Genomic DNA, 11787 nt, shown 5'->3' on the forward strand with positions numbered 1-11787 from the left:
TAGGAAATAGCTCTGCTCTGAAGTGAAGACTTGATAGTGCAACCCCTTCTCAGAACACCTTGAGCTCCATTGCCCTTTCTTCGACATTGTTTACAAAGTTGATGCAGTTTGGTTTTTTTTAAGAAAACTAGGGGTATTGAGGGAGTGGAATGCTGATTTTTTTTGTTCCAAATTATATTAACAAAGGAAAAAAGCTGCATTTGAATGTAGATTATGTATTTTGTTCCAATTGCATTTATGCCTGTAATATTTTAGATTTTGAACCTAAAATCTAAGTATGGAAGTTCCTTACTCCTGAGCCTACAGGTTTAGTAGGTACACAGACACAAGAGGACCCAGGTTTCTGGCCCCAAACCCAGCCCTTCCTGAGACTGTATCACTGGGGCAGATAGAGGATCTTACTGTGAGGGAGTAAGGCAGTTTCTATGGTAATGGGGCCATGAAGGATGCATGCTCTCAGAGGCTCTCACAGCCATCTGGCAGCTGGCCACATTGGCAGGCAGATTCTGGGGAAAGGAATAGGATGGGAACTGTTTTCCGTCTTCTCCCTGACGCTGTGTGCTGATAGCTGTGAAGATAATTTTTTATCATAGAATCTTCACAGCTGGTATTCAGGGCCCATTATTAGCCTTCCTTCTGCGATTCTGTGGTAATGCCTTTTAAGAAGAGGAGTTTTCTTTTAGGTAGATAGAAGTTAATTCTCTCAGAAATGTAAAGGACTAAGGATATGTTACTCTTTTCTTCTTTCTCATGTTGTTACTTTAATCTATGTTAAAGTAACTTTAATATGTTACTCCTAAAGAGGTAGACATTCATTTCAGAAGCAATATGTGGAGAGGAAGCAAGCTTTCAAAGCCTAATTTAATATGTTAATCTTATAGTTTGTTTTATGTCCCTAGATTAGCCTGCTCAACTCAATTCATGAGAACTTCTCACAGTAAGTACCTTCTACCTTCCTTCCTGCACTTTGTAATTCAGTGCACCTCACCTTGCCCATGGCATGCCCAGGGAAAGTGCGTGCAGGGCTCAGTGCTAGAATATAATGCTTATACTGCACCCCTTCAGCTAGGAACACATGAGCCTGGTCTACTGTCCTTAAGTCCCTGCAAACATGTGATGGTGTTAAAGTTCTCACAGATCACATCAGCCCTCAAGTATGTCTATGGTGGGCTATCTTACCTATGCTCCCTCCAACCTCTCTCACTCCTGGGCAGCCCAGGGCTTTCTTTCTGTTGTACAAACCTCTGCTAGCCCTGATAGGTGAAAAGATACATTGAGAATAGTCTTAATAAATTACAGGCTTTAAATTTAAAACAAAATGGAAAGGGGGGGGGGAACCCAACTAGCTTTCTGGAACAATGAAGATTCAGGGAGTGCCTGATGATCTTGTAACTTTTCTGAAACCAGTGTCATCTTCCTTCCTGACCTGGAGAGAGTGTTCAGTGAGGGTAGCTGTGAGAGCCCTGCTCTGTCAGCCCACCCTTTGGAGGAACTCCAAGTCCTGTGTGGCTCCAATCCTCCCAGTGGCCTGCCCTCTGCAGGGGCAGAGCGAGGTGGAATGGTTAGCACATTCGAAAGCCTCTAGCAACAGGACCAGGCTTCCCAGCCCTGGTTGGAACACTCTGAATGTCTTTACCTATCCTGAAGAAAGTCCCTCAATCCAGACCTTTTCTTGTTTCTTTTTTTTTTTTTGCCAGTCCTGGGGCTTGAACTAAAGGCCTGGGTACCGTTCCTGAGCTTCTTTTGTGCAAGGCTACTGTTCTACCCCTTCAGCCTCCATACTACTTTTGGCTTTTTCTGTTTATGTGGTACTGTGGAATCGAACCCAGGGCTTCATGCATGTTAGGCAGGCACTCTGCCACTAAGCTACATTCCCAGCCCAATCCACACTTTTTAAAACCAAATTTAGTTCATCTCTTAAGCAGTGCATCTGGGCTGGGAATATGGCCTAGTGGCAAGAGTGCTTGCCTTGTATACATGAAGCCCTGAGTTCGATTCTCCAGCACCACATATATAGAAAACGGCCAGAAGTGGCGCTGTGGCTCAAGTGGCAGAGTGCTAGCCTTGAACATAAAGAAGCCATGACAGTGCTCAGGCCCTGAGTCCAAGGCCCAGGACTGGCAAAAATAATAATAATAATAATAATAATAATAATAATAATAAATTAAACAGTGCATCTGTCATTTTAGCTACAATTTATTTTACAGTAAGAAAATACAGATTAGTGAACTTGTGGGGAGAATGAGGAAATAAAGATCAATATTATATTATTAGACCAGGATGACTTTACTGCCCTTCTCAGAGGTTTAGAATCTTAACTGCCTGAGACCTAAGTGTCCCCATGAGGCCACTGCACTTTACAAAGGAAGGTCTAGTTGCCTCTGGGGACAACAGTATGGACACGGAGCTGACTCCTTGGTATCCCCATTTTCTCATAGTTTGGTTCTGTGTGCTGTCATACCTCTGTTGGTTTCTCTTTCAGAGCCATGGCATCCCCTGCTTCCCGGGACCAGTTTTTACGGCAGATGGAACAGATTGTAGAAGGAATTAAGCAAAGCAGGATGAAGGTCAGCAGACCTATCTTCTGTAGTGTCACAAGTTTCACTGTGGTGGGTGGGAGGACTTGGGAGTTTGCTGTTCATCCTTACCACACTCCAAAGAGCTTCCCACCAGGCATCTGACTGCAGTGGGCAGGGCCTACCCCTTCACTGCCTGTACCTTAGTTTCAAAGACTGCCCTGAGTAGCAGTTCTGAGGCATCATGAACCCACTGAGCTAATCACTATGCCTTTTTTTTTGGTCCTAGGGCTTGACCTCAGGGCTGAGGCTCTGTCCCTGCTTCTTTTGCTCAAGGCTAGAGCTCTACCACTTGAGCCACAGCACCACTTCTGGTGTTTTCTGAGTAGTTTATTGGAGAGTCTCACAGACTTTCCTGCCTGGGTTCTGAACTTCAGTCCTCCGATTTCAGCCTTCTAGCTAGCTAGGAGTATAGGCATGAGCCACCAGCACCCCACTGTGCTGATTTTTTTTTTTTTTTGCCAGTCCTGGGGCTTGAACTCAGGTCCTGGGTACTATCTCTCTCCCTGAGTTTCTTTTGCTCAAGGCTAGCACTCTAGTACTTGAGCCACAGTGCCATTTCCAGCTTTTTCTGTTCATGTGATACTGAGGAATCGAACCCAGAGCTTCATGCATGCGAGGCAAGCACTCTACCACTAAGCCATGTTCCCAGCCCTATGCAGATCTTTTAAAAGTCTTCTTAAATAAGTGGGGCTAGTACCATGGCTCAAATATAGAGTGGCTGCTTTAGGAAGCTTTGGACTGTGATTTCAAGTCCCACTACTGTCAAAAAAGCAAACAAACAAAAAAAGAAACTGGAAAACTTTGAGTGGTATTGCCTCTACAAATGAGAAAATGCTGGGCATAGTGGCATGTGCTTATCATCCCAGATATGTGGGAAAGATAAATAGATGGATTGTGTGCATAAATGCAGGCCCTTATTTGAAAAATTCTTAAAGCTGAAAGTGCTAGTCGTGTAAAGCAGCTCCATAGCAATCACAAGGCCTTGAGTTTAAACCCCAGTACTACAAAAGAAAAAAGAAAACCACTGTCTTTGTAATGCCAGGATTGGGATTTCTTCCATTGATGTGACAGTTGAGTCTCTGTCCTCCAGAATTGGCAGCATGATAGTCTAGCATTGGGTAAACATGGTAAACCAAGTATTTCTATTTATCTGGGCTTCTGAATAAAGAGGGAATCATGTGAGTAGGCATTTTGACCTCACCCAGAGAAGTAACATCTTTGGATCTCTGGAATTTTAGGAACAAGTGCTCACTCAGCAAAAGCATATGGAGTTGTTACCCTGGTTGTAAAGAGGAGATGAGGAAGGTATAGGAGTGGTCTGAGTGGCAAGGAGGTGCTGAAGGGAATATGAAAATGAAACTAGAGCTCCGTACTCTGAGCATGAGGGAACTCTGCCCACTTAGCTCATTCATTCTGGCACATTGAGTATTAAAAAGCAAAGCTGCCTTACTGAAGAGCTACTATGAAGTAAAGAGTCTATCATCTGTTTAACATTTAACATCACACATTTCTTATAACAAAACTTGTGATCTAGATTATATCATCCCTGTGTCATAGCTAAGAGGGAACCTGTCATTGAGAAACATTAAATAGCCTGTCCACTGGTCCACATGAGTGGCAGAGCTAGAATTTGACATAGGCATTTTGGGCCTTAAGCTCTGATGGTTCCTCTATTGCTGTCCTACTTCCCTGAGTGGATTCATAATTGAATTCAAGTGTATTATCTGTATCACTAGAACATAATTGGTCATGGCCAGATGTTTAGCTAAAATACTAATTAGGCAAGAGGGATCTGGTTTAAAGCTGCTATGCTAAGAGAGGAAGCCAGCTGTCAGCCCTTCTAGTGCAACAGGAAGTATCTGGTGGCTTACAGTGGAGTCAAAGGAGAAATAGTAGTGCAAGTTGAATTGCAGTGTGTTGGAAGTTTGGGCTGGTGCTGGTGTTGGGATCACAAGAGATCTGCTGTCAGCAAGGAGGAAGGCTGACTACAGGAAACCTGCCTCCTCATTGCAGGAAGACACTGGCCAAAGTTCCCAGGTGAGATTACCACCACTGAAAGATTTGGGCAAAAGGCAGATTGCCATACCTAAGGCCTAGCGCAGGTATGCTGCAGGTGTCCATGTGTAGACCTATGGAAAGAGAGGGCACAGAGACTTGGGACTCAGGAACTGATACAGGATCAGAATTGAACCAAAAAATAAGTCCTCTTGTGTCCAGTCCTGGGCCCCCTAAACAATGTTGAGGTAGGCATTAGGTACCAGATTACATTTCACCTTTGAGGTCAGCAGAGACCCTTGTTGTGGAGAGAGGGGGCAGAAGTACTGAATCTCAGGTATAGTCAGTTCACCTGTGACTTGTGTATACTAACTAAATTTGTTTCCAAAATCATCATCATTCATTATTTCATGTAATAAGCTTTTGGTTCTGTTATGACTCTTTGTGCTCTCACTTTTTTTTTCATTTCTTTATCGTCAAAGTGAAGTACAGAGGGGTTACAGTTTCATATGTAAGGCAGTGCATACATTTCTTATCCAACTTGTTACCTCCTCCCTCATTCCCCCTCCCACCTCCCCCCTCCCCATTTTCCTCTCTCCCCATGATTTGTGCAGTTGGTTTACACCGTATAGTTTTGTAAGTATTGCTGTTGCATTGGTTTGTCTTTTTATCCTTTGTCTCCTGGTTTTGATATTCCCTTTCCCTTCCCTAGTTCCAACACATGTATTTACAATATCCGGGGTACCAAAATTAGTTACAGTGACATCAGGGGTAAAATCACAGGAAAGAAAGACAAAAGAAAAAGGGTGTGCTCTCACTTTCTACTGGCCAGTGCTCTGAGTTTATTTTCAGAAAATACAGTACACATCACTGTCAGCTCTGCTTAGGTGCTCCTCCTCAGAGGTCCCCCTCACCTTCCATTCTGAGGAGCTATGTGTTATCTCCCCCTTCTCCAACCCTCCATTGTCTTCCAAGTCCTGGTGCTTGTGGGAACTTTAGTTTATCTGTTCTAGAGTGTGCCTTGTGAAAGCAAGGACTTACCTATTCACTGCTACATCTGGGAGCTCCAGTAAGTTTTTGGTAACCTTTAATGAATCTCTAAATCAACATCAAGCCTCTAGTATGTGATTATAATCTAAGATAACCCATATTGCCTACCATTTGAAGGATGAATAAGCAATGATCAGGAAGGACTGTGTATGGTTTTTAAAGTAATTGTAGAAAGCTTGTAGTATGGAAATGGGTGATGTCAAGTGGAAAGGTGGTATGCATCTTTATTGTATTACAAACAATTTCCTATGTCAGGTTTTTTTTTTAATCTCAACACCACTAACATGCTGGACCTTGGATGTGAGGCTGTCCTGTACATTGATCTTAACAGCATTCCTGTCCTCTACTCATTGAAAGCAGTGGCTCCTCTTTTTCACAGTTGTGACTCTCAAAACCACCAGTAGGCATTACCAAATGTCCTCCAGAGGCAATATAATGTCCCACTTGTGAATTACCCACCTGTTTCTTGTGAAATTGTGAGTAGTGACAAAAATAATGTAATCAGTTGATGTCTAGTGAGAGTTAAATTGCTGAGTGAATTGTAATGTCATACAAAGAAATAAAAGTTGTTGAGCCAGCCTCAGCATCTATAGGTGGAAGGAAATCCATGGAAATGTTAACAATGGTTGCTATTGGATGTTACCAGCTGCCTTTGTCATGTGCCTTTTCATCATCCTCTATTTCACAAAATATTTTCAACAGATGGAAAAGAAGAAACAAGAAAACAAAATGAGAAGAGATCAGTTGAACGACCAGTACTTAGAACTGTTAGAAAAGCAGAGACTGTACTTTAAGACTGTGAAAGAGTTTAAAGAGGTAAGGGGGGAGATGGGCAGGGCATGTTAAAGTTAAAATGAAGTTTATGTTCATCTCACCAGAGCAGGTACACAGATTGTGGTCTTCAGAAAGAAATAGGGACAAGACACTTTACTTTTTAATTATAGCAAGAAATAATTACAAAGGGCCCTTTTCTGTATACATTTTTCCATAATATTTTTCCTTAAAGCTGAGACTACACCTAGTGTAGTGTGTCAAAGTGTTCTGCTCACTGTTTAGTGCACCAGCTGCCTTTCTCAAAATCCCTTAGGTGCTTTTCCACCATTTATTTATCCCTCTCACCTCATAGGCCTCATGTTTGCATTCTGTTTCTGTCCCTTTAGAGAGCTAAGGAAGGGCACAAGTCTTGGAACCACTAGTCTTTGTATCTTCAGTCTGGCAGCATAGAAATGGCATCATATCTGTTTTGGTATTAAAAGATAATAGATCTCCAGGGAGTTTGACCATGCTGATTTAGTTATCAGAACCTACTCCTGAGGGACTTGGCAAGATAGCAGGGCCAAGTGGGTGCTGGTATAGTCACACCTCTCCTCTCTCTCTGCTTCTCCAGGAGGGCCGCAAAAACGAGGTGCTGCTGTCCAAGGTGAAAGCCAAGGCCTCCTGAACCTTCCCAGCCAGTTCGTATGCTACTGATTTTTTTTCATGCCAAGTATCAACTACAAGATCATGGAATGGTTCTGAAACTGACAGTAGAGAGATGCTGATGTATTAATTTCAACTCCTTGGATGTTTTCTTTCTCCTATTTGCTTCCATTTCATCTCTGTTGGCTATAGTGGATAGAATCTGACCATATAAACATTGGGTTGGATACCACTCATCATCCTGTGAAGAAATGTGAGCAGTACTCATTTTCTGTTTTCATTTGACTGTTATTCCTCCAGTAACATTGCACTAATGAAGGTACCTGTATTTGTATGGACTCAATAAAAAAGAATTTCTTTTGTTTAGCTAGTATTAATTGAGCAACTGCTGAGAAAAAAATAAGCCCTGAGGGAGATCCAGCAAATGTAAAGCACAATCTCTATCCTTCAGGCATCTGGTTGTGTCCAGGGGAACAATCTCCCAGAACTTGGCCAGGAGTTTCCATTGCAAACAGAAGGCTATGGGAAAATGATCAGCCCATATCACAGTGCCAAATCACTTGGGCTCTTCACCTACCATGGTGCCTTTTGTTCCTAACTCTTCTTGGTGTCACTCTGTAGGCTTGGGTGACATACAAAGAACTAGAATGAAAGCTCAGTGTTGTTGGTTCAGTTCTTACATGCTAATTTCACCTGAAACATTGAAAGTGGGCCTTGTATTGAGGGAATAAGGAATTACATGTTTCTGTGTCCCAGTTTTCATGTGAGTTACAGGCAACACATGATCAGCCTTTTCTTCATGGAAAGCACATTCCATGTACCCACATTGCAGGTTATAGTCTGAGCAAGGAAATAGATCTGTACATTTCTCCCTCCTATCAGAGCAGCAGAGAGAGACAGCAGGTAGTGTAGTTCAGAGTTGTGGAAGATTTCATGGAGAAAATGGAAAAGGATTAGAATATTAGGAAGGCTGCTTTCAATGAAAATTGTTAGAAACTCGAGGGTACACGACAGTACAGAACACACAAAAAGATGGGGTGGGGGTCTTGGCATGAGACACAAGCTGGTTGGTAGAGTCATGAGAGACCAGGCTGGAAAGATGTTGTGCCACCAGATTTCAGAGGGATTTGAAGGGAAGCAAAGGGGTTGGCTTCATCCTGGGAAATGAGCAATCTGAAACAAATGTAGACCTTTTGCCCTGGCTGTCAGAAGCCTGGCCCCTTGGTCATAGTCAATAAACTCCAGTGTGGAGATTTTACCCCATTCTGCATAAATCTCGTGCACATACATTGTCTAGCCAGCAGATTTTAAGTTCAGAAAAATCTGTCTTACCTTATGAAAAAGATCCATCTCTGGCTGCCTGAGCTTTATGAGCAGGTAGAATGAATTTGGCCACAGGTATAGGAAGGCAGGAGCAGGTGGTGTTCTAGAGTTACCACAGAATACGTGTCCTCTGTGTTTGTGTTGGTGAGAAGTAACCATACTTTTTTCCAAAGTGAAGACCTTTGCTTTAATGTTTCTCATTGGTTTTGACATAGAGAAGGTATTAGAGACCGTGATTTTTAATCCACAAAACCTGATTCATGAGTAATTAGGACTCTGGTGGGCTGTGTAGCCAGGCCTCCCAGGCTGTGGAGCTGCTGAGCCTCCTGGCCGTTCCAGAAGCAACTGGGGTACCTACGGGAAGCGCTCCATTGCCATACCTTTCTTAGTGCCCAGGCAGAGTGCAGCAGCACCATGTTGTTCTGGGTGTTCAGAGTTGTAAGGTGTGAAGATGCATTCTAAATAACCTTTTTAAGTGTACATTTAACGTAACTAAGTTTTCAACCAGAAGCAGACCATTCAAAGCAGGGAACTTGATAACAGCTGGCCGCTAGTACCCTCCATTCTCAGCCAGCTTCTGGTCAGTAGCATCCCTTCTCCCATATGCCACCCATAGGTTACCTGGGGATGTTCTGGTTTAGAGCTCCCATGAGCAAGGTACAATTTGATGCTCAGATGTATCTGGGAGTCACTGGGCCTCTGTTCAGTGCTGGTGGACAGCTAGGCCATCACCACTAGAGGGAGGTGTAATGTGTTAAAGAACCGTCGTCAAAATACAGAGGAGAAAATGTTTTAGGCAGATTACAAGTTTGTCAGGAATAATAAGCTTTTGTTTTTCAGATCTTCTGGCTTAAGCAGAACTCTGGTTGCTAGCCTATCTTGAGGACAGTGGGTTTCTGCCAGCAGGTTTCCTGAGTGGCAGCAGAATCAGAAGTTAGGAACATGAGTGAACATCAGAAATCTTTCCTCAGCAGGCTGGGGAAGCACTCCCCAACAACACTGTAGCCCTTAGGCCCTCCTCAGACCCTGAGCAGAGAAGGGAAAGGTCTCAAGAATTTCTTTTACTACCTCACAAGGGACAATTCCTGTGGCCTCGGGGTTGTCACCTTGACAGGCCCCATGCATATCTGTAGTGACAAAGCAGACCTGCCTGAAAGAGCATTTGGGACAGTCTACCCGGTCTGCAGCCTGATCCACCCGGATTTCTGTTGCTCTACAAGTGACTGACTGATATTCAGTTTAAGAGGGAACTAGGCATTCTAGTAATAACTTTTATCACTTATTCTGGCTGAGACAGTGACTTCTCCCACTTATTTTGTCCAAGCCAGAGTCCCTTCTGATTGCTTGTAATTGGTTTGAAAGATGCTGTGCAGAAAAACCCTTTAAGAAGTTCTTTACGGGCTGGTGATATGGCCTAGTGGCAAGAGAGCTTGCCTCGTATACATGAGGCCCTGGGTTCAATTCCCCAGCACCACATATACAGAAAATGGCCAGAAGTGGGCGCTGTGGCTCAAGTGGCAGAGTGCTAGCCTTGAGCAAAAGGAAGCCAGGGACAGTGCTCAGGCCCTGAGTTCAAGGCCCAGGACTGGCCAAAAAAAAAAAGAAAAAAAAGAAGTTCTTTACCACTTACTCAATGTTGAACATAGGCAAAAGAACCTCTTAACACTGAGCAGTACAGTGAAGAGCCTATCAGCATGGCTGCCACTGTCTTTCCCTGAGGTTGGGCATGGCCTGGGGGAGTGCTTTGACACATCTTAGAAACTGTCATGCCCTTTTGGTCTTTTACAGAGAGCACCATTCTTACAACATATGGAGGTAGGCCGAAGATAATGTATAACAGTCTCTAACCTTATCACAATAGTCATATGGTATGAGATCATTAGAGGAGAGTTGGTACCTGATCCACAGCTTGAAAAACAACATCATGAGTACTCTGCATCCTAATCAGCCTTTGTCACTTTCCCAGATGAGTCTAGTCTCACCCTACATGGACATTCCCTGTGCCTGAGCTCAGTCCCCTCTGACATCTTTGACGATGATTTTTTTGATTGCCTAATACATATACAAAGCCATTTAACTTTGCCCTGATCACTGCCTGTGCCCTGCCAGATCCAAGTTGCCTTGATGGCACCAGTTGCTGCCTGAATGTCTCTTAGCCCTTTGCAAGGTCTCTTGACTACACTGTTCTCAAGAATGTGTAAAGGTAGCAAAAGCAAGGGACCTTCCTTGTCACACTATGGTCTTCCCCACATCTGGCTCAAGGCGGATGAGCAGGAAATACTGCTTGGATAACTTGGCTTCTCCAAATTGGAGCTTTGCATCCCTGTAGTAGCCAGTTTTAGATTTAACCTTTCCTCTAATTTATGCTTAGTTTGAAATAGGTCAGCAGTTCTACTCAGCATCTTTGGCAGCTTTTGCTCAATGTGTTTCTTATTCTCCAATCTTGAAGGTTGAAACAGAAAATGGTGTCAAGAGTTTTCAGACGTTTTGAAGGGATTACATTACAGAATTTTTTCCTCCCTATATAGGAGGGAAACAGAAAGGGAAAATACTATTGTCACATGAGATCATTAATATATTTTGACTCCAAATGTTCCATGAATCTGAAGGTATCTTGACTGGTAGAAATGTCTCAGCCACATGAAACCAAGAAGTGGGTTAGTGTGACAGGCTGCAGGAAACATTTAAGACAGCACTGGCAGAATCATGAAACCAGTAGCCTCGATGGAAGAAGACTGAACAATTTATTTCACAAATGCAAGTGCATGACCAGCAATACCGTGTCTAACAATTGTTCCTATTCACAAGGATTTTTACAGAAGCAATGTTTGTAGTAGCAAAAAGTTGGAAACTCCCATAAGCAGTGAAATAAATTATGGCCAGTTCCTATGATTTGCTCTTTGTCTTCAGGCTGCATGGTTAAGGCAGGGGTTGGGGAGTGGTGGGGATGATGAGTCTTGTATAGCAGTGTTTGGAATGGAGAAACCAGGTTGGTAGATGTGTGTAGGTGTATATATGTGTGTATGTGTGTCTATGTACATATACTCACACTTTTGTCAGTGGCATGTCTATTTGCATATGCCTAGAATCTCTAGGAAGTTACACAGCAACTTGGTAGCCTTGGTTGCCTCTGGGAAGATGAGTGGGAGTGACTTTATACCTTTTGTATATTTTGAATTTTTTATGCGTACATATATTACCTATTCAAAAATAAAGTTTTTTAAATTTTAATTTGCTTTAGTTTTTAAAAAACAATGGAAAAAGCTTCTAGTTTCTTAAGTCAGTTCTCATGAAGAAGGTAAAGCTTTGAGTCAGAGGCAGCTGCACTTTTGTGTGGGTCTTGAGAACAATAGTTGAGGAGCTTTGGGAGTCTGTTTCTGCTCCCACTAGCTGTGCTTGTTGACTGCAGGGAGGGAAGGGG

At 43.1% G+C, this 11787-nt stretch overlaps 1 protein-coding gene across 2 annotated transcripts in view; it reads left to right on the forward strand.

Moving 5' to 3' along the window:
- The window catches only part of Ccdc93 (coiled-coil domain containing 93), a 75581-nt gene extending 68172 nt beyond the window's left edge, over window positions 1-7409 (forward strand). For both annotated transcript variants that reach the window (XM_048330149.1, XM_048330150.1), the window contains 4 exons: window positions 900-937; window positions 2483-2567; window positions 6327-6440; window positions 7012-7409. In XM_048330149.1, the coding sequence (XP_048186106.1) occupies window positions 900-937; window positions 2483-2567; window positions 6327-6440; window positions 7012-7065 (291 nt within the window). In that variant the 3' untranslated portion in view covers window positions 7066-7409. The remainder of the gene's footprint in view (window positions 1-899; window positions 938-2482; window positions 2568-6326; window positions 6441-7011) is intronic.
- Window positions 7410-11787: the final 4378 nt, after the last annotated feature.

This window comes from Perognathus longimembris, chromosome 20 (genome assembly GCF_023159225.1).
Source record: "Perognathus longimembris pacificus isolate PPM17 chromosome 20, ASM2315922v1, whole genome shotgun sequence".
In the NCBI taxonomy this organism is placed as follows: Eukaryota; Metazoa; Chordata; class Mammalia; order Rodentia; family Heteromyidae; genus Perognathus; species Perognathus longimembris.